General features: G+C 57.5%; 1 protein-coding gene across 6 annotated transcripts in view; it reads right to left on the bottom strand.

Moving 5' to 3' along the window:
- Positions 1 to 630: 630 nt before the first annotated feature.
- ZMIZ1 (zinc finger MIZ-type containing 1) overlaps positions 631 to 25,130 on the bottom strand; it is a 243,110-nt gene continuing 218,610 nt past the window's right edge. For 3 of the 6 annotated variants that reach the window (XM_040242618.1, XM_040242617.1, XM_040242616.1), the window contains 15 exons: positions 24,160 to 24,358; positions 22,922 to 23,212; positions 20,052 to 20,234; positions 19,021 to 19,098; positions 18,151 to 18,325; positions 17,534 to 17,675; positions 15,813 to 16,023; positions 14,557 to 14,662; positions 13,496 to 13,656; positions 12,008 to 12,075; positions 11,636 to 11,704; positions 10,911 to 11,155; positions 9,490 to 9,656; positions 5,884 to 6,138; positions 3,539 to 4,481 (listed from right to left, as the gene is read on the bottom strand). In XM_040242618.1, coding sequence (XP_040098552.1) covers positions 4,374 to 4,481; positions 5,884 to 6,138; positions 9,490 to 9,656; positions 10,911 to 11,155; positions 11,636 to 11,704; positions 12,008 to 12,075; positions 13,496 to 13,656; positions 14,557 to 14,662; positions 15,813 to 16,023; positions 17,534 to 17,675; positions 18,151 to 18,325; positions 19,021 to 19,098; positions 20,052 to 20,234; positions 22,922 to 23,212; positions 24,160 to 24,358 — 2,458 coding nt within the window. In that variant the 3' untranslated portion in view covers positions 3,539 to 4,373. Of the gene's footprint in view, positions 4,482 to 5,883; positions 6,139 to 9,489; positions 9,657 to 10,910; positions 11,156 to 11,635; positions 11,705 to 12,007; positions 12,076 to 13,495; positions 13,657 to 14,556; positions 14,663 to 15,812; positions 16,024 to 17,533; positions 17,676 to 18,150; positions 18,326 to 19,020; positions 19,099 to 20,051; positions 20,235 to 22,921; positions 23,213 to 24,159; positions 24,359 to 25,130 lie in introns of all 6 variants that reach the window. The other 3 variants (XM_040242615.1, XM_040242619.1, XM_040242620.1) reach the window with 3 other exon arrangements.

Raw genomic sequence — 25,130 nt, forward strand, 5'->3', positions numbered from 1 at the left:
CAGGAGACACAGGAAGGGAAGTCAGTTGTGTGTCTAAGGCTGTAAGAACAGTTAATAGAAACAGGACCTGGGCAGCGTCTGTAGCAAAGAAGCTTATGTAAGTTGCAATCATGGGCAAGAGAAGACTCAAGGTCCCCCTTAAAAGGGAAGGGGGCGAGGGTGCTGAGAAGTAGGGTGGCCAGAGAGAGGTGGTCAGAGGGACAGCAGCTGTCTTAACATGATGAGATTCCTGTTACTAAGACCAGAGAATCCACCAGGGGCTTGCTATCAGAGCCCAGGCAGCACTGCATAGCCTTTGAGTCACTCTGGGTCTGAGTCCCAGAACCCCGTACAGGGCCTGGCACCATTCAGGGTCCTTTTCCTGCCAGCCAGGCCATCCCTTCCCCAGGACCAGGGACTGCTGGAGACCCAGAGGTGAGACCGTTGGGCGCTGCACACTCATATGGGCTAGGTTCCAGGTTCTCTGCAGGGACCCCTGCATCAGGGGCTCCTCCAACTTAGTACCTGACTGCACAGTTTCTGTTTGTTTTGCAGGGTGATCGGGCAGGGGTGGCGGTTGATAAAGCAAAACCAGCAAACATCCAAACCACTCCTTACCATTCACAAAATCGCTAGTTCGCCAAACCTTCATTTTTGTCCATTTATTTAGAAAAAAAAAATTAACATGGGCAAATGAGATACCTCAGTGTTACAACAGAGTATAGAAATGTCTAGCAATAGTCAAATAATTTGATCTTTAAATACAAAATAACCACATGAACACCTAATATACAGGTTTCATCTGAATACATATTTATTAGATAAATATTAGAGGCTGTCACATCATCTAACTACATACAGTTTTGCAAGACTAGAAATCACAATTAGTTTTCTGACCAGTTTAAAGTATGAAATGATTGCATTGTACAGAGATGTACAAAGATGATGACGGTCGCTGTGGGGGTTACTTCAGGCTGCACGGTGGGTGTGTGTTCACGCGTGTCTGTGTCAATCACCTGCGATCATGATATCAAAAATTATACAAAGTATGAATTTGGTTACAATTTTCTTCTGAAATCCCCTTTTCTTTTCATTATTTCCATAGCACCCTAAAAATACACAGGTGGCAGGACTAGTACACTGAAGCTAAATAGTACATGTAGGTAAAATAAAAACAAAAACGGAACAAAAAATTCCTTTCCACACAGAGTCAGAGTATATTACATGATGAGACAGATGCGGAGAGAGACCTCACAGACGCTAACAGACAGGATCTAGTTTTTTTCCACATTAAGATGGAGTTTCCAAGCCTTTTTGTTTTGTTCCGTAAAATAAAAACAATACACATTCCGAGGGAAATGAATGCATCTGTTAACATGTCTCTATTTCTCATTTACATATGTACACATGTCCCTTGAGTGGCTGCTGCCCGCGTCGCCCTGTGTGGTTGGGTGAGGCTGAGGGAGCAGACGTGGAGCTCTCTGGGGGTTCAGGGCTTCCTTTAGGGAGAAAGTATTAGTTCCTTAAAAAATAAAAATGGCTACAGGAATATGATCCATGGGTAAAGCTTCAAACCAAGAAGATGGGGTGATTGCTTGTACTTGGGCCTTCCCGCCTGCCTGCTGGCGCCCTGTCCATTCCGTGGAGTGGAGGCAGCAATGTGCCTGTGGCCTGGGTGGATGCTTGTCATGAAGTGGCTTGCTGAGGCATCGTTTTTGCTGAGGTTACATATGGCTCCAAGTAGTCATCTGAAAGGGTCAGGGAAGCATCTCCCCAGAGTTCAGAACCGCCCTTGCTTGGGGAAGCCGTCGTCACCTGACTGTGTCACCAACTAGGGCTCGTTCCAGCCCCAGACACCTTGATGCCCACCCCCCACCCCCACCCCACCAACCCGGCTCCAAAATCGCTCTGGAAGAGTATGTGCCCAGAGCGTAGGATGCAGGCACCACAGGTCTGGAAAGCTCTTTGCTGAACTTGCTGGTGGAGGCTTGCTTGAGAGGGGACCCAGGAAATCCACCTCAGGGTGCTGAGCCCACGGCTTACTCAGAGACGGATGAGGGAGGTGCCCGGAGCCTGGGTTGTGGGCAGTAGATAGACCCTCTGTGCTAGAAAGCTGTGGGTAAGTTGGTGAGCAGAGTGGGGACACCCTGATAACAACAAGAACACACCCAGGCCTTTCTGAGACAGTCTTGCAAGGCAGGAAGCGGGAAATTCTAAGGAAGGCATCTATAGGTCTGTCTGGGGCGGGGCATCCCCAGATGGCCTGACATAGCTGGAGCTAAGGGTCACTGGTCGGAGACGGCCACATGTGTCCCCACCAGCTAACTGGGGATGGCTCCCAACAGCGGGTAGCCTGGTCTTCGTCTAACTCACGGTACAGCCACCCATGCTTTTCGTCCCTTCATCTGTACAAATGGCCCTGGTTGCTTTTTTGTTTTTGTTTGTTGTTTTTTTTTTTTAAAAAAAGGGACTCGGTCTTTGTCGTTGAGTCAAGGTATTTTAAAAACACCAGCAAAGGCTATAACCAGGTCATGAAAATGTTGAATATTATCAAAGACAATACTAAAATATTCACAAAGATATTTACAAAAGCAATTCTTAAAATAATTGATTTGCATACGGAACACCACGCTGTTTGAAAAAACCTCAACAACGGGACAAAGGAAAGGGGTGGGGGAGGGATGATGGCAGCTTTCCTACAGAAAACTCTGTGCCGGGCCCGGCTGGTTCCGTGACCGGAAGTCAACTGCTGGGGCCAGCGTTCTGGTCAGATCCAGAGGAGTGCTGGGTGTCCCCCGGCCAACAGAGGGGGAGGCAGAGACTGAGAACATAGACAGTGAACGGGGAAGCGAGCGAAGGTCCCGGGCAGCAGCAGGGGAGGGGCACGACAAATTTACAGAGGAGATCCAAGCGACCCAACCGCCCAGTATCACAGGCCACGTGGCTCGGGGAGCACAGGGGAGCCTGGAACAAAACGGACGGACGCCAGAAAGCTACCCGGGGCACTCTGAGAGCGAGCGAGCGGTTGGCGGGATGGAGCAAAGCACGCAGGGTAAACCAGAGGCTGCTTCAGCTGGAGCAGGAGTGTGGGATGAGCTTGCAAGAGCAGAGGGACACGAAGCGAGGGAGAGGCTGGCGGCCAAGAGCTGGGGCTGAGACAGCCGCAGAAACACCATGCAATGCTTGATTCTGGCACACACGGCGATGGGCTGCGCTGGAGCCCGGGCAGCCTGGAGCCCAGACCAGACGCACACACAGCGATGGGCTGCACTGGAGCCCGGGGCAGCCTGGAGCACAGACCAGACAGAGGAGCCGGAGAGCAAGCAATGCCCAGGATTCCTGCTGCTGAGCCCTTGCATCCCCTGTCTTTCCACCACCCACCCTGCTGTCCGGGCGGACACGGGCACTGGGGCAGAGGGACGTGGGCATCCCACGTAACAGTCTCAGAGGGGTGGGGGAGGGGAGCAGAGGAAGGAAGCAGAACACACAGGAGAAATGGTTCGCTTGCTGTCCAAGTCCAACGTTCCTCTTCTCCAAGTGACTTCGTAGCTTTGTTGCAGTCGTTTAAAAACCAGGAGAGGCTTGGAGCAAAACTGTAAGTTGCTGATTCTATTGGACTCCAACTTTGACTGGTGGCCCTCCCCTCCTCCAACTAAGGGCACAGTAATTTCAGCTGGGTTCTTTCTCTGCACCCCCATCCCCTCAAGGCTGGGCCCTGGCCTGAGTCAGTGGTTCTAGGGCCATCCTGGCTTTGAGAGGCCCTGACTCCCTTTTTCCACCCGTCCCCGAGCAAGACGGTGAATGGCTCTCCCTTTCTCAAACACAGAATCTTGTCCTTTTTCTCTGCTTTCTGAGACTGTTCATAGGGTATCCTGGCTTAAGAGGTCTGGGGTCAAAGCGATAGCCTTGGCCCCTGAGAGTTCTCTTGCCCAGAGGTTTGTGCTTTTCTGTGGCGGGCGATGGCGGTGGTGGGCAGGCTGTTCTCAATGCCGCCAGCTGCCGCTGCTCCTCCAAGGCTTGGGGCCGCCGGGGTCTGGGGGGCTCTCTCTCAGGGTCACAGTCACTTGGAGATGGCTCTGGGCCAGGAAGCAGGGAAGCTGGGTTACAGTTTAGAAACTGGAAGAATCTGGGGGGCACTGGAGGGTCGTCTGGAAGCCGCCATCAGCGTGTGCCCCCTCCCTGGGCTGTTGCCCCGTCTCGAGGGTCATCTTCAGGGCCTGCTCTGGGCGTGAGCTCCAGACCCGCACTGCCTTCACAGCACACCCTCCTGCCCCTTGGCTCTGAAGGCCGCAGAAGGGGCGGTCCGAGGGCTCGGGCTCCCAGCGGGGAAGTGTGGGGGGCAGACGGGGAAGGAGGCCGAGTGGGGAGGGGTGGCCCCGATGCAGGGGTGGGCTTCAGTTGTTCTCAAAGAGAGACAGGAGGTCATCGTTACTATTGCTCGGCAGGTCGGGGGGATCCAGGTATGAGAGGAGCTCGTCGGGGTTTGTGAGTTCTGGAAGGAGCTGGAAGAGAAGTACAGAAGCCCAGTTGAGGCGTCAGCCGAGGGCTGGGCCAGCCCAAGGCGAGGAAGGCAGGGCACCCCCAGGCCTGTTCACTTGCCCTCAACCTGCCTCCTGGGGTCCTGGCCCAAACAGAGGAAACTAAGTGCTCGTGGTCCCCAGATACACCCAGGCCACCGTGCTGGTCTGGGGCACACCGTGCTCACTTCAAGTCTGGACAGTGGGGCCCTCAGCCCATCAGCTGGGAAGGCTCCTCAATGAACAGAGTGATCCTTACACTTGCCACAAGCAACTGGGGGTCACTTGGGCCTCCCAGCAAAACCAAGTGGCTTTGCACATAAGGCTGGGTGATCTCTTTGGATACCACCACCCCACACCTCACCCAAGAACTCCTGGCTCCTTGCTGAGCCCGTGGCTGGCTGGCAGACCAACCCTACCCTCTCCTGTGAGGTCCTTGGAATCTTCTGATCTCACGGGGGAACCCTCATCAATCTACAAGCACCTGCCCTGGCCTGGTCTGGGGAGGAGAGTCAGACAAGAACTCAAGATGGCCAAAAAGCCGAGTGAGCCCCATTCACTACAGAGGTCAAGGGTGACTCCTGCTGGGGCTGGGGCATGAGGGAAAGGCGTGATGGAGGAGAGGGCGGGCCTCCTGCCTGAGAATCTAGTCTAGGGATGAAGGATGGGAGGGGCAAGTGCTGTGTCTCTCTCCCCAGCAGCCCTGCCCAGCTGCCCAGCACCCATCACCAGTGTCCCCTGCCCCACCTTCCAGGTCATTCAGTTCTCAATGTGGGGGTCTGGGGGGGGGTGGTGAACCCTAAGTCTCAGCGTCCCACTTCCACCTCAGTCACCACCACCCCGTGTGACCCGAGGCCTCTCACAGTGAGCGATGGAGCGAGCAGAAGCACAGGGCATGGACGACACACAGACTAGAAACTGGAGACAGACATACACCAGCGACGCAGATGGACGGACCCTGTCCCTCCAGCCCCTCCCCTGCCGCGGGGCCAGAAAGTGTGGCAGACGCGGAGATGGCAAGCCGATGTGGGGGAGGGAGAAGGGCGGGGATGGGTGGGGACCCTCTTGGGCTGCCTCCAGGACCAGCCCAGAGGGACTCTACTACGGGGCCCTGGGTGACTCGGGGCAGGGCTGGCCTGCGGGACTGTGGCCAAGGGGGTGGGGGGCGGGGCCAGCAGCGAGGGGGCGGGGGCTGGCCCGCTGTGGGGTTCCCTGGTCCTGGAGCCAGGGCAGGCGGGTTGGCGGGGCCCACCCTCCGGCCGCCCACCCCTCCTCACAGCTAGGCCTCCACCCCGGGCCTCAGGCCCTCGACACCCGCCCCTGCTCTCGGACAGGTCCCAGCGCCAGGCCTAGCCCCAGGCCGAGGCATGTGGTGACCCCAACTTACATCCAGCGAAGGCTCCGGCATGTCAGATGCTCCCTGCGCTCCGGCCTGACCCTCTAAGGCTGAGGAGGGATTAAAGGTCAGGTCGCTGTGTGGATGGTTGCCGGGAGCGGCCTGTGGCGGTTGCCGGGGAGGCTGGGAAGGAGGAGGAGCCCCACTGTGATGTAATGGAGGCCCTGACTGGCTGCTGGGGTGTGGGACGTGCAAACCTTGTTGTATGGAGGGATGGGGCTGGTCAGAACTGCCAGCGTGTGGCATCTGTGGAGGAGGAGAGAGCAGGAAAAAGAGAGGTGAGGTGACGAGGTACAGCGACGAGACGCCTGGAGAAATGAAAACCAAACCAAACCAGGAAAATAACAAACCCCCAAAACAAAGCCACCCCTCTACAAAGCTGAATGCTTTTTTTTTTTTTTCCTCTGCAGAGAAACAAACAAACAAAAATCCTCCCCCCGAAACCGCCCGTCAGGGAGGCTGAGGCCACGTGGGGCCGGGAGGGAGGCGGCCAAGCGCTCTGAGATGAGCGGAGACACTGAGATCTCGGGGTCCAGGCAGGCCCCTGGGAGCCCCTCTGCCTCCCTGGCCTGGACACCAGCACAATGAACAACAGCAAGGGCAGGATGGAGAAGCGAAATGGGCATGTTTCCAGGGGGCAGGGAGGCGGGCAGGAGCGCTGCTGGCGGCGTGCTGCAGGCCCGAGCTGGGCTGGCGGAGAGCGGACATGGACGACAGCATGGGCGGGCGTGCAGCTCGGGGAGGGTCTCTGCGCCCCACATGGGCCCTGGGCCGGGGCTGGCAGCCAGGGCTCCAGCGCGAGCTCTGCCTGCTTGCCCCAGGCAGGGTGCAATTGAGCCCATGGAAAAGGGGCACCTGGGCCTCCACGGCATGCTTCTCTCATAGACAACCTAAAGGCCCACACTCCGCCCCATGTGCACAGGGGCTGTGGGTGGGCAGGGGACACAGGAGTGAGTGAGTGAGAGTTACACTTCCCCTGTTGGTCTGTTTGCTGCCTCAAGCAGTCCTGCCTTCAGAGCTCAGATCTCAGAGTGAAAGGTCCAGGTCCTGGCCCCATTTCCAGCATTCCCCAAGCGACCCCCACCCCAGCCCCGGCCCCGGCCACGCCCCTCACACTCTGCTAGTGCAGGGAGCTCCCTGACCGGCCAGGCTGCTCACTCAGAATGGGCAGCCAGGGGGCCACTTGTCTCGGTGGTCTTTCGTTACCCTCCTCCCCACCCCGTCTTCTGGGCCACGCAGAAACACTGACACTTCCTTCGTGGGTTTGCAAACAGCAGCCACACCGTCCTGATCTCCAGAGAACCCAGTTCCTCTTCCTGTTTCTCCTAAAAGTCGTTTCCCGGGCCTTGCTGTGGGCCAGCCTCTGCCCACAGTTCAGGTGGCCCCCTGCAAGCACCGCCCCTCCATCCTGGAGCCCTGAGAACAGGCGATGTCCACATGACCTTAAGGATGGTGACCCTGGGGGAACATGTGTGGGATGCAAATGAAGTAAGAAGGACCAGGAGGGGCTGGAGGGACGGCCACCACGGCTGTCAGTGTGAGGCCAGCCTGTGACTCCTCCCCACGCCTGCAGTGCTCCACAGTGACTGCTTTGGGAAGCAGGGGGCAGGAGGGGGCTCCACACACCTGGAGCTCAGCCCCAGACAGACAGCCCCCTGGATCTGCTGACACAGCTGCCCTCCTTGGCCCTGACATCTTGCTGGAATTATCTCGGAGCTTGGAGGGGCGGGTGCTCTCTGGGGCTGCCAACACACCCGTCAACATCCCACTTGGCACAGGAGAGCCCTTGGGTGAATGAGCGCCTGCTTGGGGCCCTCCCACTGTGCACCGTGAATCATTCTGGCCTCGCGCTCAGCCGGGTGAGGCTGCTCTGGTTGGGCAGGTGTTGGGGGTTGGTCGCGATTGCACCCCACTGCCTTGTACATCTGTACTTCTGGGTCTAGTCACCATCTAACATAAGCCGAGAAATGGCCGAGGATGGTGCATATTTGAGAAGCATCCTGGGGGGCTGTGAAGTCAACTCACAGGCTTAGGTCCCTCTGCAAAGACCCCAGGCAGCAGAACTGACAAGGTGGTAGAGAGACTTGTTGGACAGAGGAAGGGAACACTGCCCCCGCTGCCATGTTCGAGTGTTGGGAATTGTGAGGACCCAGAAGGTGCCATGTGAATACGGGGTCAGGGGATGATCTGGGCGACTCCTGCGCATGGAACGCTGAGATCCTGGGGAGCAGGGCCAGGGAAGGGGGCTAGGAGAAAGGCTCCCAGAAATCAGAAGCCCCACAGGGCAAAAAGTAACTTACAAAAACACGGCCAAAGGCCTGTGAAAGCAGTTATTTCTGATGTGGCATTCTGGGTTCCTGTGGGCAAGTTACTACAGTGCCCCTTACTCAGAGTCCTTCTGGTTAATAGTCGGTCCTGCTGAGAATTAGTGGCTCTGGTGTACAGGACAATCTCCTGGCCCAGTGGCAGAGCCAATTCCATGTCAAGTGTGAAGAACACAGTGCAATCCAGAAGCCCCTTCCTTTGAGGCCATACTGTGAGAATGGAGAGCTTGGAGAGGTACCTTCGGTTGCAGGCCCAACCCCACTGCTGGGCATTGACGAGACCCCCTGGCCCCTTCTCTCTGGCAGCTGTGACCCAGGACCTACTGCCAGGCCCTCCATGACTGCCCCTTGGCTAAGTTGAGAGACACAAAGAATAATTGAGGCCTCAGTCTTCAGCCCCTGGGCCTCGGCTTTCCCAAAACACCAACTATGTTTCCTCCATCCAGGCACCACCAGAACTTCTGCTCCTTGAGCACGAGACCTGCGTCTGTCTTGCTTGCAACTGATACAAGGCACAGCCAGGAGGTCAAACTCAGAAAATGCCCACTAGACCAAGTGGGATCATCCAGCGCTGCCTAGATGAGGACCTGGGGGGGTGGTCAGACCTACCACCACTGCTGGTGGGGCCACAGGAAGAGAAGGGATGGCATAGGACACCTCACCCAAAGGGGCTTTCTCAGCGACAGAGTGTGTGTTAATATGTGAAGCAGGATGGGAAGTGAATCCTCTTGGGTTAAGTAGATGTCCTCACATTTCTTTTCGCAGAAGGAGGTGATCAGACTCTCAGGGAGTAAAGTGCTTGGGTTTGGGACAAAATTCTAGATGGCTGGATGGAGCTATGATAAGTTAGTGTAAGAGTGTGTGTAAGAGGGGACGGTGTGTGTGTGTGTGTGCGTGCGCGTGTGTAAGATGTGTGCCACGTGTATGGCAGTGTGTGGGCCTGCGTGTGGGGTGTGTGCAGGCATCCGCACGTGTGCACATGTATGCAGTATGTAAGTGCAGCTAAGAGCCTGAAGCTTCTGCCATCTGCGAACCTGATGTCCTGGGTGAAACAGCCAAATCCAGGGATGCTGTTGAGCCATGACCCAGCCTTAGTTAGGCCCCCCACTCCCTCCTGAGTCCCCAGACTTAACTCTCCACCCTCCCCTTTGCCTGGGAGGGAAGCAGGCAAACATCAGAAAGGTCCAGGGGAACCCTCTGTCCCAAACAGCCCCACACTGGGGCTGGGGGCACTGGGGAGGTGGAGGGTCATGGGCGAGGAACAAGTACTCACAGTCTCCTGCATGGGGTGACTGAGGGGCTTCTCGAGGGTGGCCATGTTGTTGGGCATGTCTGGGGGGTGGGAGAGCTGGGGGGGCCCGTGCATGAAGTCATTCATGGACGTCCCACCGGGGTTCCCGTGGGGGAAGTCAAAGTTGCCATGGCCTTGATAGTTGTTTCCTGAGGATGGAACCAGATGGGGAGGGGTGTCATCAGAGGGAAAATGCCCCCCCACTCCCTGCCCAGGGAATCAGAGTGTGGAAACGAAGAACTCAGGCCTAACCCCCTGCAAGGCTAGGGTCACCTCTGGCAGCTCAGACCTCCAGGCTGTACGGTGAGGCCCATGGTCCTTCGTACCCCTGGGTGTCTGCTGGTCTACAGCTACAAGCAAGGCCAGCGCAGGGGGATGGGGTGGGAGGGACTCCTGTCGGCAGAGGGTCCTAGAATGAAGCCCAAGTCTAAACTCTCTGCAGGATCTGCTGGGCTAGTCCCCAGACCTGCTCCCCTGCAGCCACCCCATGCCTGCCCTTCATCACTGGGACGACCCAGGCCCAGAGCAGGTGGCCAGAATCTGCCCCGTAAACAAAGGAAGCTGTTTTAGATTTGAGAGTCCACCCTGAGAAGTCAGCTGTCTGGCCCCCAAGCCGCTGCTCCTTTTACCGGGTGGTGGTGGCGAGAGCTCAGAGGATCAGCATGCTGGAAAGCTGGGCCCCTCAGTATGCTGTGGGACTCTGGCTAGATAGGCTAACCTCTCTGGAAATCTGATCATCCTGGAGCCCTGGGGACCTAAGGGCAGGGATTCTGTGGGGTGCTGCCATCCCCAGACTTCTGGGGGACAGGGACGGTGCTCTCTGGGAACCGAGAGCAGTGCAGTGCAGCTGGGTCTGGGTGGCAGAGAGAGTGAGGGACAGTGGCAGTGACCTCGGCGGCTGAAGGCTGGTGCTCCAGGCCCCTGGACTCTTGTCTCAGAGGGTGGGAGAGTTGCAGGGACAGGGCCAATGCGCAGACCATCGGAAGGAAACACAGGGGGCCTGGGGAAGGGCCAGAACTCCAGGGGCAGGTGGTGGCAGAGTCTCAAGCAAAGGGGCTCGGAAGCCCCTGAGATCGGCAGCTGCTGGCCCGGGAGCTCCAGGAGTCAGGAGAGGAGGCTGAGCAGGGTGGGGTGCGAGGGGCAGGAGGCTGGCTCACGGCTCAGTGTCTCACGCCTGCCTTCCCAACTGGGTACCAACCCGCAGGGCTGGACAGAACCAAGCAGTGGGACGGAGAAGGAAGGATGGCACTGCACCCCAAGGCCAGCAGTGGGGTGTTGTTTTTTGAGGGGTGAGTTACCTCTGCCTCTTCACACCACAGCTTCCCTGCACCTGCCACCATCACCCCAGAAATCCTGGGCCCCTGCCACAGCTTCTCCCTCCCTTTTCATCAGCCATCACCCACCTTGGCTGCTGTAGTCGTTGGAGTTGGTGTTCCCAGGCGGAGGCGGGAGTGGATAGGGGGACGGGCCAGGGCCCAGGGCAGCGATCATCTCCATGACATTGGGCATGATCATCTGGCTGGGACTCATGGTCTTGAACCTCTTGGAGGGGATGCCATCAGGGTCATCTTTAATGTGTAGGTCCGACTTGATGGGCACTGGCCGCCAGCTGCACGTGGGGTCAATGGTGACCTCTTCAAACTCGGAGCTGGGGGAACAAAGGGGCAGAGCTGGGGTCCTGGGTACCAGGTGGTAGACACAAGAGCCTCCAGCTTGAAGAGACATTGTGATGCTCTCATCCAGGCTCGCTCTGCCCCCATTCCCATCACACTCTGCCTACACCAGAGGTATGGGAGACTTTTACATCTTTGGAGAGAAGGGGAGACTGAGGCTAGGTAAAGCAAGTGGCTGTGCGGCTGGCCCCAAAGCCTGCACTCACGGCACGGCTGCCACCGCAGGCACCGTCAGCTTCCTGCTCTGACTGAGCATGGTCCTTCCTGGAAAGTTCATCTGCCCCCAGGTAGACAAGTCCTTAAATTTGCAGAGAGGTGAGGGATGTGGGAAAATGGTCTGCCAGCCCAGTGGGGGATGAATTATCAGGGGCAACCATGTATGCTCACCTCATGCCATCAGGGCCCACATTCTTGCTGCCGCCCCACCCCTTCCCCACGTGGAGAGGCCTACTTACTGTTGGATGGCATTCAGGATGCCCCACATGTACTGATCCACCTCCAGGCCCTCCAGCAGAGCGGTTTTACTATAAAAGAAGAGAGGCAGGGCTTGGCCTTGGCTCCTGGACCCTAAGGGGTGGAGACACAGCCCACTCCTCCTCACTGTGTCCAAGAGACTCAGCCCCTGCCGCTGGTTACTACTGGGGCACCAACAGGAGAGGGCAGCCTTGCAACAGCTTGGTACAAGGGGACTATGCGCTGCGCCTGTGATCTGAGCCCCTCTGCTATGCATTTAGGGCAGGTGGGAGGTGGCTGGACCCCATAGAACAGGCCCCAAGCTCCTCCCACAGCCAGGTGAGTGTGCTTATGCTGAGGCAGGTATCACTTACTTGCACACAGGACACCTCCAGGTCCCTCTCTCACAGTTCAGCTGCAGGTATGACTCCAAGTCAAAGCACTGTAGAGGCCGAGAGACAAAGACAGATGAGCCCAGGACCCTCAGAAACCACTTATAGGCAACCCGAACTGCCTCTGGGACCCTCATGAAGATGTCCCACCAGAGAGGGAGACAGGTGATGGAGAAACCCAGGGTTGGGTGGCTGGGTGGAGTGATAATCTTGCCTATTTTCTGCTGTGCATACAGCCTATGGACCACGCCCTGCAACGCTGTGCCCAGCCCTCCTCATACCAGCCCTGTGTACCAGATGACCCATGGCCTCCTAGCAGCCTTCCAGTTCCCCTGCAGCCGCCCCTCACCAATCCTGCCACTCTCACTGGCCGAACCCACGCGTGGAGGACACGCTCCATCTGGTTCATCAGCATGTATGAGACAAATTAGGCAACCAGACATCCCCTGCCCCCATTTTCCCAGGGAAGGAGCTTTTGATGGAGAGGGGCTCCTGACCCACTATGAAGCCCTTGGGGCCTGTTGTAATAGGGTGGGGGCTGAGGGTGTGGCTGGCCTGGCCCCAGGGTAGCCCCTACCCAATGCATCTCACCCACTAGGGCTGCCTGTGCTTAGCCACTCAAACTGTGACCAGGCACTCAACCCACAGTCACTTCCTGAATTCATGCTCAGGGCAAGACCTCAAGATGAGCCAGGCAGAGATGCCCCTGCTCTCAGGCTCACATTAGCCATGGTGGCCGAAAGGGAAGTATTTCCAGCTGGCTTATGACATCTGCCAGGGCTAGGACTGTCTAAATCCAGTTCTGGAGCCCTCTGGGGCTCCAGAAGAGGTCTCTATAATTCTTTATGGCTCCTTCTGAGAGAGGAAACAAAAAGAAGTTGAGTGGCTACCTCTCCCATTTGTAGACATCATGACAACTGTCATTATCTGTCATATCCCAAGAGTTCTATAAGTTGGGCAAGGAAACTGTCCCCATGGCCCAGAGGAGGTACTGAGGCTTAGAGGGGAAGAATGAATTGCTATGATGGTGCATAACCAATGAAGCCTGAATTCCAGATCCCCAGCACTTTCATTTTGGGGGTGGGGGCTCCATCCTCTTATTTCTAACCTTGTTATTCCTCCATCCTCTGAAATGTTCACGTCTCTTGGTTCACAGGGAAGAAGCAGGTCCCACCAGTGAGGTTTACATCCATCCTAACTGCTCAATAAAACCTCATGAGACTTTCTCAAATCCAGAGAAGTTAAGTCCTGACACTTCAACAGCTCACTGACGATACCTAAACCAGATGGACCTAGCTCTGAGTACACAGAGAAGTTGCTTGAAGGATAAACGATGTCAGGAATGAGTGAGTGAGATCAGCTGCTGATGGCCACAGCATCCTTCCAGGGTTGGAGACAGCCCTGCTGCCCTGTGCCTACCCCATCGCCATCCCAGCCAGATTCCAGGAGGCTCCCCCCAGGACTGCTCACCTGGACATGCTTGCAATCATGGCCTCGAGCAGGCAGCTGGATGCGCCGGAATGTAATGGGGCACTTCAGAGATACCTTGATGGCTGTCTGCTCCACGCCATCCTCCCCATTGAGGGTCGTGTTGCCCGACGAGGCCGCCACACTGCTGAAATTCCGCTTGACTGCAGGGTGGAGGCAGAAATGGATAAGAAGGGCAAGGCTGCCCTGTACTTCCCCCACTCCCTCAAGTGGCTGATGCACACCCTGGTTCTCCATGCCCCCTAACACTGGGAGGTCTCTTAAATAGGTGCCGGGCACCTTGGCCTGGGTGAAAGCAAGATTGGCACACTGGCGGCCCTGGGATGCCCAATACTCTGGAATGACACTCTTCAGGCGAAAAGTGTGAAGCGTCCCTGGAGGTGGCCATGTCGTCAGCCCCCCAGCCTCTGCCGTTCATGCCCTGTGTCTTCACTAGGAAGGCAGGACTTTCTGTAAAGCCCGCAAAAACAGTCTGGCACCTCACTGATTTTCTGGGTCAGTGGGAGAGCCCCTCAGGCACTTTTGCACTTAGTTCTCCAAGTGTGGAAATGGCCTGGCAGGATTCTAAGGCTCAGCATACGAACAGGCACATTTGAAGGGGGGTAGGAGCATACTTCCCACTTACTTCCTGCATGGTGCCCCCAGCCCAAGTGTCTGCACCTGGGACTCGGAGCCAAGTCCCTCTCTCTCAAGTTAGGCTGGGGCTGTTGAGGTAAGGAGTCCAGTCTGCAATTGACCTCTGTGCTTCCCCCGCAACAAAGAACCCTCTTCTCTAGTTCCTCCCATCCTTCCAGGTGATCACCTCCAGGGAGCCTGTCCGGACTACCTACACCATGGTATCTTGGTTTAATCTGCCTCGTATCCTGTGATAACAGTACTGTGTACTCCTCTGATCGTCCGATCAGAGCCTCAGAGGAGGGGCACTGGAGGGGAAGGGGGAAGGGCTGGTGCCAGGAGACCCTCAGGGCCCAGTGGTGTCAGGCTCGAGGGACAGTGCCTGCAGAGAGACTGGGGTCTGGTTCCAGCCCTGAGCCTCCACTTACTTTTCGTGATACAATGCTCCGCGGGCAGGAGTCGCTTCTTGAGGAGGCCTTGCAGCACGGAGCGCACAGAGGGCCGGTGGACCAGCTGCAGCACAAAGAGGTGGGACTGCCAAGAAAAAGCGGAGACTCGGACCCTGCCATGTGGCCCCCACGCCCACTCACCACGCCCCAGAGGCTAAACACAGCAAAGGGGCCCACATCCACAGTGATGCCCTGCAGGAGAGGGTCCTGGGACCCTGGTAGGAGAGGGTCCTGGGACCTGGGAGAGCCCTAAAGGACCAGGATGTGTCTTGGGACCTGTGAGCTGGGGACCCAGAGAGAGGTCACTCCCCAGGGACAGTGGGTCTCCACCAAAGCTGAGTCTGATGCTCAAATAGCAACACCCCCTGCTCCCCCCTCCCTGAAGGAGGTCACAGGACATAAGGCATCAGAATTGGAGCCAAACACTTCCTACCCTTGCACCCTGCTGTTTCCCCATCATGCCTACTCCACCCTTCCTGCCAGAGGATGTTGTCTTGTCTTCACTCCTCCAGGAAGCCTTCCAGGACTGCCCTCTCCAACAAGCCCCCACAAGCTCCTCTCTCTGACAGCATCCCTAGTCCTGTGACCCCTATCTCTGGGTGGTCTTGAAGCCCCAACCCTCATGAGGGCTGGATCAGAGCTCTTCTCTCTCCTCTAGGGAGGCCAGCAGGCAGGGGCAGGTAAACTGCAAATTCCCAAGCAAGCCCTGAGTGCCAGACCCTGACCCTGGGGGAGAGAAGCATGGCTCAGATGTGGTCCCGGATCAGTGAGTCACAGGTCAGGAGACACACACAGACACACACAGACACACACACACACAGAGCTTTGAGCTAGCACTGCTGGGTGACCAAGGGAGGGTGTTAACTCCAGACTTGGTGGAGTTGGGTCTGGGGGAAAAAGATGATTAGAATATAAAAATTTCTTGCAAATGAGGCATGAATGGAGCCTAGCTTTGAGGGAGACACAGAACTTCCCCAGTGGAAGAAGGTGATGGGTGTGGGGGCAGGTGGTGTCCAAGAGCTCCGGGAGGAAGTGGTGCAAGGGTGTAATGCAAGAGGGGAGGGCAGAGCACGATGGGCTAAGTTTCATCCCACAGTCCCGGGCGGGGGGGATGAGGCACATTTCTGGGCTACTTCTAAAAGATCACTCTGAGGGCTGTGGGGAGGGGACCCTAGGCCATGGCTGACCCCACGGGGCGCTGAGGGTCTCCCACCCCCCACCCCCGGCACACTCACGCAGCAGCAGGCGGTGACGGTGATCTGGATGGTGTTGCGGCCTGGCTGGCACACGTGCTTGAGGTGCAACGGCTTGTGGGATGTCTTGTTGTCCCCGCGCTCGATGGTGAGGGGCGTGGCGTTCACGCTGACCTGCACCGAGGCCGGCCAGTTGGTGTTCATCTGCCGGTCCTCATGGTGGTAGCACTTGAACTGCAGCTCCAGGTCAGACCTGGGGGTGGGGCTGAGGCTCAGGGCGGTGCTGCTAGGGGGCTGCCCCGGGCCTCCAGGATGCCTGGCGGGGCCACACACCTCGGCCTCATCACAGGCCCCGTCAAGTCGCCCAGGACTCCGTCTTCAGCCATAAAGTCTCCCCCGACTGCCTCCTCTCTCCTCTCTCACCCTGGACATTCCCACTGCCCAGGCCCCCCAACCCCATCAAAACCCATTCCAACAACCCCAGTTCCCCCAGGACTCCCACACACTGTTTAACCATAGCCTCACAACTCTGGCCACCATCTCCCAGCCCCCTGTACGTAAGGACAGAGACAGAGAGACAGAAAGGACAGACACTAACTCAACGAGACCAGCAGGAAGACTGATTATGTCCTAGGCTCCTGAGGAAGAAGCATCCCAGGCCAGGGACTTGTCTGGTTTAGTCCCCCCATTCCCCTCCACGGTGGGCCCCAAGGACACGGCCCTGAAAGAATCCCCACAAACCCAGCAGGGACCACACATGCGTGAAAGGCGAGCAGGGCCAGTAGCCAGGGCACAGGAGGTCTCACGGGTGAGGGGTCGCACGAGTAAGGAGGGGTGGGTGAGCAAGGCCCCTGCACGGGCATCTCTGCTGCCTGAGTGTCTGTGCTCCCACGCCCTTATGCTCACCCTGGCTGTCTCAGGCCTGCTCTGCAGCCTGATCAGCCTGATCAAGCCAATGGGCCAGCTGTGTGTGCAGAGGTGTGTGTGCACAGGCAGGCGCTCAGCTCAGACACATCTCATGCCCTCAAGGTGCTCAGCGGGCAGCTGAGTCCTGGCTAAGAAGGGACCGAGGGTGGAGACACCAATGGGTTCTGGCATCTAAGAGGTCCGAGCCCAACTCCCAGTTCTGCTTCTTGCTACCTGTGAGGACTCACCCAAGCTAGCCACTTCTCTGGCCTCAGTTTCCTCACTGTCAATGGGGCAAGCAACGCCCGCTCATAAGATCAAAGGAGATCAGGTATAGGAGGCTCAGAACACAGAGCCTGGGCTAGCAGGGGGCCTCCAGACCCCACACTCCAGCGCCGGATGTTTGAGCAGCAGCCCTGCCCAGTGGCCAGCTGCTTGCCTGGTTCAGGAAGGACCCAGCTCTGCTCCTGCACCTCTCTCTATTCCTGGATCTGGTCACATGAGCCACAGTCAGGGGCCAGATTAGAGTCCCCGCTGGAATATCCTCCTTCTCAGCCTTTAGGTCTCAGCTAGCCACCGTTTCCTCTGGGAATTTGTCCTTGAGCACTTGCTTTGGACCGGGGTGAGTGACAGCTGATCCCTACCCTCGGGCCCCTACGCCAAGGCAGCTTTGTCTGTCTCCCAGGCACTGCAGGTTTCCCATGACATCCCCAAGGCCTTGCACACAGCAGGGCCCAGTCAGTGATGCTGAACAGGTGACGGTGTCAAACAGATGCTGTTACCACCTCTCCCAGGCAAGGCCAGGGCCTCAAGGCCGCCTCCACCTGGCGTGGGCTGTGCTGCGCGCTTACACTCACCTCCACATCAGCGTCTGATGGACCGTAGGCCGCAGGTGAAAGACGTGGTTGCTGACGGCCAGGTTGTGCTCCAGGCGGAAGGGCTCCAGCACCACGCCGTCCCGCACAGGGAACGTGAGCCGCAGCTCGTCATTGTGGTTGGCTGCACAGGGGAGGAGCCGGTGAGCCGCACCGCCCTGGCCGCCGTGGCACACGACACGCGCCCTTGGCTGCATGCCCTGCGTGTGTGTGTGAACAGGGCCACAGCAGCCGGGCTGTGTGGTTAAGGGCACACCAGACAGCTCCTGGCATCTTCTGGTCCACTGGACCCCATCCCAAGCATCTCTGCATCCCAAGCCCCATGCATCCTGTTTTTGTCCCCACCTGCTGTCTGCCCTGGAAGCCCTGAAGACTGTCCCCAGTCCTTTTCCACAGCTGAGAGCCACTCTGCCTCCCAGCTTCCCGCTGCTCAGGGAGCTCTCACATCCTCCACTCTTTCCACATGCCCAGCCCGCACAGGCCAGCAGTCAGACTTCCAAGTCCCCTGACTCCCGGTGTACTCTGAGGGAAGGGGAGGTGGAGGCATGTGGAGGTGTCTGGACAGAGGGAGGACGTGAAGCAGAGAGCGGGGCACTCACCTGGGGGCGGCGGCAGAGCGCTCATATTTGGCTTGATGTCAGGTGGGAAGGGCGGCTTAACGTCTTGGCTAGGGGACAGGTATGGGGGGATGCTGCTTCCGGGGGTCATGGGGGGCGTGGGGTTCCCTGGAACAGGTGAGTGGGGGTAGTTTGCCACAGGAACTGGCCTGGGAGGCTGGAAGGAAAGAGAGACCACATATAGGTTACGGGTTTAAGAAATAAGGAAGGAGGGGCCACGGCTCTGGACACAGACCCCACCCACCCTAGCATCCCAGGGCTGCGACCCTTGCTCCCCCAAGGGAAGAGACACCCCCCTCCCCCCCGCCGCAGGGAAACCCCTTCCTCCACTCTGGGCGCACTCAGGCCTCTGCCCCGTAGGAAGACTGGTGGGTCTGGGAAGGGCATCACCACCCTTCACTTGGGTCACGACATCGAAAGACTGTAGGGTCCCCAGCCCATTTGGCCAGCGAGGACACAGGCTCAGGGTGATGGAGGACTTGCCTAACATAGTCTGGGGAGAAGAAGAAAGCTAGAAACAATTCCAGGTCTCCCGCTGCCCACAGCATGAGTGTAGGCCATGTCCTTCACCCCCATCCCACCACACTGGGGTTCCCAGATGGAGTCAGGTGCGAAGCATCTCCAGGAGCCCCTTCCCTTAGTCTCTGAGTCCCCACATTGCTTTTTTCCAGGGCTGGCCAGGTCCACACTCATTCCCATCCCACCCATCTGAACTGTGGATTCTCCAAGCATCTCTGTGGCTTGGAGCAGATGGGCCTACTGACGTCCAGAAAGACTGGGGCAGAAACAGTGAGGCCCCCTGTAACACAGTGCACGTGGGTTATAATCCCCAAGACGGAGACTGGGACATACCCTATTGACGTTCCCTTGGCTGTAGCTGCTGTAGCTGCTTCCAGAGAAGGTGTTATTTTGTCCATTAAACTGCTCTGGCTGGTAAAGCAAGATAAACAAATCCATGAATGGAAGGCAGAAAATCTACCAGAAACCCTCTCTCTCCCTCCTGAAATGAAAGTCTTCCAGAAGGACAGGGGATGGTGAAGAGGCCCACCCAGTGCTGGGGTGGGGGGCAGGGTAGGGGCAGAGCAGGTCACTGCTGTGGTCAGCGTTTTGCCTTTCTCTACCTACCCATCGCTACTAATTTAGTGAGTTTATAGAAATAGCAACACCTAATGTGCTGAAGTTGGGGTAAAAATAGTAAGCCCACGTAAGCCAAGTGGTGGGTGGTCATGTAAGTTGGCATGATTTACGAGCAAATAGGTGTAAATTATTTCCAGAGTCTTCCTTGCTCCCGAGAATGTACTTTATAGTAATCCCAAAGAAGGAGAGTTACAGGCATGAAAATATTATAGTACTATTTCAAAAGTGAAACCGCAGGAAAAACCCCACATGTCCAACAGAAAGGATAAAATGCCATATGGTTCTCAGTAGAATGTTAGGCAGCCATTAAAAGTGACAACCACTGGGACTGTAGCAATAAGTAACACTGTGTCGAGTGAAAGAAACAGGTTCAAAATTACAAGGTAATAAGAAGCATATAACGTTGTTGGTGCCCATGTGCATAGAATAATCAAACGTAAATATATTCCAGTGGGTACTTTTTCTTAAAAAATATATTTCCTTCATTGTTATTATCTTACATGCACTATAAATAGTAAAGGGAGAAGGAAAACCATCATCTGAGTCCTGTGAGAACAGGAACCAAGAAAAGCCAGTCTGTCATTTTGGTCATCACACGCATAGCTCGGAGCATATGAGGCCACATCCAGAAATCTCCGCCTGCCTCCTGGTGACCTCAAGGGGTGCCCAGGGCCAGGATGACGCAGGCAAGGGAAGGGAGCTGAGCTGGTGAGGAGGGAAGGGGCCCGTGGGGCAGCGGGACTCACCTTATAATACTGCCCCATGTTGACCGTGGGGGGCGGGTACTGCCCAGTGCTCGGCTGGCTGGGCATCCGCTGCCCGGGGTAGTTGGGAGACGTGAGCGGCCGCGGGGGGTTGGGGGTAGGGTACTGGCCTGGCTGGGTGGGGAACTGGCTGTTTGGTCCGTATTGCTGGTTTCCATAGTTAGGCTGTGGTGGCAGAGAAAGGAGCAGGGAAAGGTCATCAGTGTCTGGAAGCCAAGCTGCCCACCGATGCTGGGGCCGCTTCCTCTCCTCTCCTCTGCCCCTGATGGCTACCACCCACAAAACGTCCACCCCGCCTGCAAAGAGGAACAGCTCAACCAGATGATGCCTGGGGCCCCTTCCTGCCCTGAAATGCAGGGACATAACAGCTGGCCTGTCTTCTCAAGGGCCACCTCCCCTGGAAGCTGTCTTTTTGGAAGCCCCACGCCCCCGGGCACTTCCAGAGCCTCTCGTTCACACCATCAGGAGGGCACTTGATTCCGAAGCCCCCTTTGGGTTTCTCCTGGTGCTTGGTTTGTGACAGACAACAGGAGGCACATCTGCAAAGGTGAGCCCCTGAATCTGGGAGGCTCTGTCCCCCTACCCCACACTGAGCAGAACACACTGATGTTGAGTTCTGCGTCATCCACGCAGAAGGTGGGAGAACCAGGCTGGTGAAGGGACAAGACAATCCCGCTTGGGGAAGGCAACCGTTCCTGGGAGGGGCAGGATCACTGTCCTGGGAGAGCCACCCCCCAGCCTCCAGTTTCCTCCTTATTCATAAGATCAGGTGACCCTGGGGCACCCCACGTCATTCCATCCTGCAGAGTTGGTGCTGCTTCCCTGTCTGTTGAAACTCCTTGTCTATTCACTGTCTCTCTTGCCCTCTTGGCTTGGAGGTGCAGGGGATGGCTAAGTCCCAGTGTCTGGCAGAGAATAGGCCAGCAATTAATATTTGCTCAATACAAGAAAGAAGGGCAGAGAGTAAGCAGTGGAGGAGAGCCAGGTTTGCATCAGCAGTAAAGCACTTGGTGCAGTTCACATTACTGCCATACAGCAGTTGTTCTGTGTTATGGCGGGATTTCTGTCACATCACTGCAGGACAGGAACTGGAAGCTGCGACTGTCCACCAGCAGAGTCCTGTGCGGGACCAGGTGACTGACCCCAGCCCCTGCCCCAGGGTTCCAACAACCTGAGAGGTTCTACGAGCGTGTATATACTTAGAGATCCCCAGACAGGCTCAAGCTGTGCAGGCTGTGGCCCCCGGCGTCACAGCCCCGTGTCAGGTACTGGGTAGCTGGGTAGCATCAGCAGTTTACAGGAGATGACTTAGTAAAGATAACTGAGAGCCTCTGGTGTGCCCTGCTGTGGCAGGCGAGAGGCAGGGAGCCAGCAACGTACAGGAGCAGGGCTGACACCAGGCTGATGCTGGGCATTCTGCTGCCTCTGCTGTGACACCAGGCTGATGCTGGGCATTCTGCTGCCTCTTCTGCGGTCACCTCCTTGGGTGCCAGCAGTCCCGAGGCTGGGCCTACAGATGCACTCCCAGCCCTGCCAGTGGGGATGCTGGGATTCTGAGCACAGAGGGGGCTGAGAAGGCCCTGAACTCATGTGGGGACTGCATGGGAGTGAGGCGCACAGGTCAAGAGCTCCTCCCACCCCCAAGGACAGCCAGGGCCTCGGGAGGTGCCGTCCTTCTCCGGCTTCTCCCTGAACTGGTGCCAACCTGGAGGAGGTCTGGGCTTGACCTTGTTTGACCCTGACCTCTCCTGTTTTGGACCCAGGGCACCTCCATCAGCGGCCAAGCCATCTTCTAGCCCAAGGGAGTGGTGGATGCCAAGGGGAAGCACATAGACCTTCGATGAACCCGAGGTCTTTGGGCTCTAACCGCACGGTAAGCCCAAGCGGAAGGCACGGTTCTGAGAAGGAGGAGCCGACCTGAGGAGGTGTGCCTGCAGACACTGGGAGATGCTTGGGATGGGCTCTATCCAGGTGAGCAATCAAGGTGGGCCTCCCGAGAAGCATCTCAGTGTCTTCTGCAGGTGAACTAAAGCTTTACCTAGGTACCCACATAGGCCATTCACTGCCAACCTATTTTCTGAGTGTTCTCTGAAGGCCCGGTGACACCCCCTCCAGGAAGTTCTTCGGACCTCACGCTGAGTTCCAAACACCCCATCGTGCATCATTCCTTTGTGGTTTCCAGCTTAGACCTCATCTTTCTGGCTGAAGTCCTGGCTCCTGGAGGACAGGAGTGTGGGTTTGCTTCCCTTGGTCTTCCCCAGTCCTGTGGCTGAGCGGGCTGGATAGCCTGATAGGCAGCCTCGCCCCTGGCAGGGCCCCAGGAACATGCTGCCTGCCTTCCAGTCACTTCTCCGAGGTGCAGGGCCTTCAGATCGTCACAGGGCTTTGTCTCCTCTCTCTCGGGTGAGACGCCCTCACGTGGGTGCGAGGAATGTGGACCCAAAGAGATCTTAGTTCCTTAGCCTGAGTCACCCAGCTACTGTCTGTGCTAAGACAGGAGAGAGTCCTAAGGGCGGTCACTGCCTGCTTATGCCAGCCCCAGGGCCAGGAGCCCCAGGTACATCCCCTCATTCAAGACCCTAGACAGCCCCATGACGTGGGCTGGATGGTCATGAAAGAAAGAAACGGAGATTCCAGGAGAAGACGTGACTCGCTCAAGGTCTTCTCGATGGGACATGCCAGCGCTGACCTTAAACTCAGAAGCACCTCACTCCTAAGACTCTGCCTCTTGGTTCAGGCTTCCTGAGGGTCAATCCACGCCCTTTTCAAGGTATTGCCCACAGCACCCGTGTCAAGTCCCAGGTCCTCCCCGCCACCCATCCTGCCCGCCGTCTGCCTGCTACCACACTCACCTCTCCAGGGTATGGCCTCTTTATGCTCTGAATGGGAAGCGACTGGGGCCGGGGGCCCGGGTACGTCTGCTGGGGCATCCGCTGCCCGTGTGTGCCAAAGGGGCCGATGCCGGGTGGCCGGGGTTGGTTCATGCCCATGGGAGGGCCGCTCATCCCCGAGGGTGTCATGCCAGCCGCCATGTTTGCGGGGTTCATGCTGCCCCCCATGGAGGCAGGCCCCCGAGGCCCGGGCTGGTTCATGAATTGGCTGTTATACGCCTGGGTGGGACCCATCTGGAAAGAGGAACAGACCTTCAACGGGAGAAGAAGAAAAAAAAAAAAGAATAAAATGCCACATGCATTGAAAGTGCAGGGAAGGAAGGGTGGGGGAAGTGGGGGGTCAGGACTGGGAGCTGGGGCACTTTCCTGTGTGGCTGCAGCTGGTGACCAGGCTCCAAAGGACCACCGGCCGCCTGTGCTCACGGCTGCCCTCTGCAGGCCACACAGGAAAGATGCAGCCCGAGGGGTGTTAAAGGGTGGGGCGCAGTCACTCCAATGCACAGGCGGCATTTCCAGGGAGGCAGGCAGGGAACGGGAAAGGGGGTGTGGGGGTGGGGAGGGGCATGGGAGAATGGAGGTGGATGAGGATGGAGGCAAGAGCCCCTTTCCTGGAAGCCCCGGCCCCGCCCTTGTTTCTCAGCCAATAGATACACACCCTCTATCCATCAAGTCTGAGGTGGACTCAGCTCTGCCTGTCTCTGCCCACCTGCCCTGTTGTTCCCAAACTTAAATCCCCAACCTCCACACCCATCCTGCATTTCTGTGAGGGCTCCCCCTCTCCTCACACCCCATCCCATCCTTCTGACGGTCAAAGCTGGGACCTGGGCAAAATCCACAGATGAGACAACTAGCGGAGCCCCGGTCTTCAGAGGACACCAGGGGACAGACTGGCATCGAGGCTGCTTTAGACACAGCCTGCTCTTCGGTTAAGTGGGGTCCAGATTGCAACATGGAACATCCTTCCCCATACAGAGACGTACAGGTAACACGCAAAACCAACACAAGCTCCCAAACACCCCCCACCACACTCACTCACACTGACACACCCACACCTCAACACATAACCCTCTCCCTGTGCTTCTAGGAAAGCCTAGATGCACCCTGACACCATCCGCTCCTTCCAGCACACAGACACGGACAGCCCGACTCCGATCCCCGGGGCCGTCTGCTGAGTGGACCAGGACTAGTGTGGCCCTTACCGGTCCATACTGGTTTATATCCTTATTCTGTGTTTCTTGCAAGGCTGCCACGGTGGCCGTAGCTGTGGCTGTGGCCGTGGCGGCCGCTGCTGCCACTGCAGCTGCTGCAGCTGCAGCTGCTGGCTGAGTGAAGTCAGCGGGCGGCCTGGTGTGTGGAGGCACACCCATGCCCGCAGGGGCATTCGGACCCCCAGGGTAACTGTGAGGGAGGAAAGAAGGGTGAGTTAGATGCCGCCTGAGCCTAAAGATGAACCCATGACCAGCCTTGGGTGGGGAGAGAGAGGTCGGGCCGTTCCAGGCCCTCCTGCCACAGCTCATGGAGCAGGGAGGTTTGGACTCAGCCCTGCGGGGACGGGGCCTCCTGTGGGTTGTCAGTCCCTCAGCCACTTGGCAGCCACCAAGTTGCTCTGTGCCTGGAGCCCCATCTAGGTCTGGTGGGTGCTCGCTCCTACACCCTAGGTCATGGCACTCTCGGCCACCACAGTGAGCCCCTTTCCTGGAGGAGGACACCGAGTGTCAGAGAACCTGAGCCACTGGCCCACGGCCCCCAGCAGGGATGGCAGGATGGGGATGCAGCTATGTTTCACCAGGAGGCCCCGCTGTACCTGGCAGGGCTGCAGTCAGCCCTGGGGACCTGGGAGGGGTGAGGCCACAGGGCAGCCCCGGACAGGGCAGGGTGGACAGCGAGGGGAGGAGTGGGGCACCTCTGCCCCACCCCACGTCCCCGGAGCGCCTTCCTGGGGTTCCTTGCCGTCTCCCTCCCTTACTCCTGAACCGCGGGACTCCAGTGCCTGCACACTTCCGCCTCCAAGAGCAGCAAGGCAGAGTGGACCCTCCTGCACGCCCGCTCTCTCGGCGTCTCCCAGCTTGTAAAGGTGCGACACAGAGCAGCGTCATTCAGAGGAATGAGAAGGTTGTCCTTCAACCCGACGGGCTGCCGGCCCTCAGAACGCCACCCAGGTGCGCCGCGT

This window comes from Oryx dammah, unplaced genomic scaffold (assembly GCF_014754425.2).
Source record: "Oryx dammah isolate SB20612 unplaced genomic scaffold, SCBI_Odam_1.1 HiC_scaffold_6, whole genome shotgun sequence".
Classification (NCBI taxonomy): Eukaryota; Metazoa; Chordata; class Mammalia; order Artiodactyla; family Bovidae; genus Oryx; species Oryx dammah.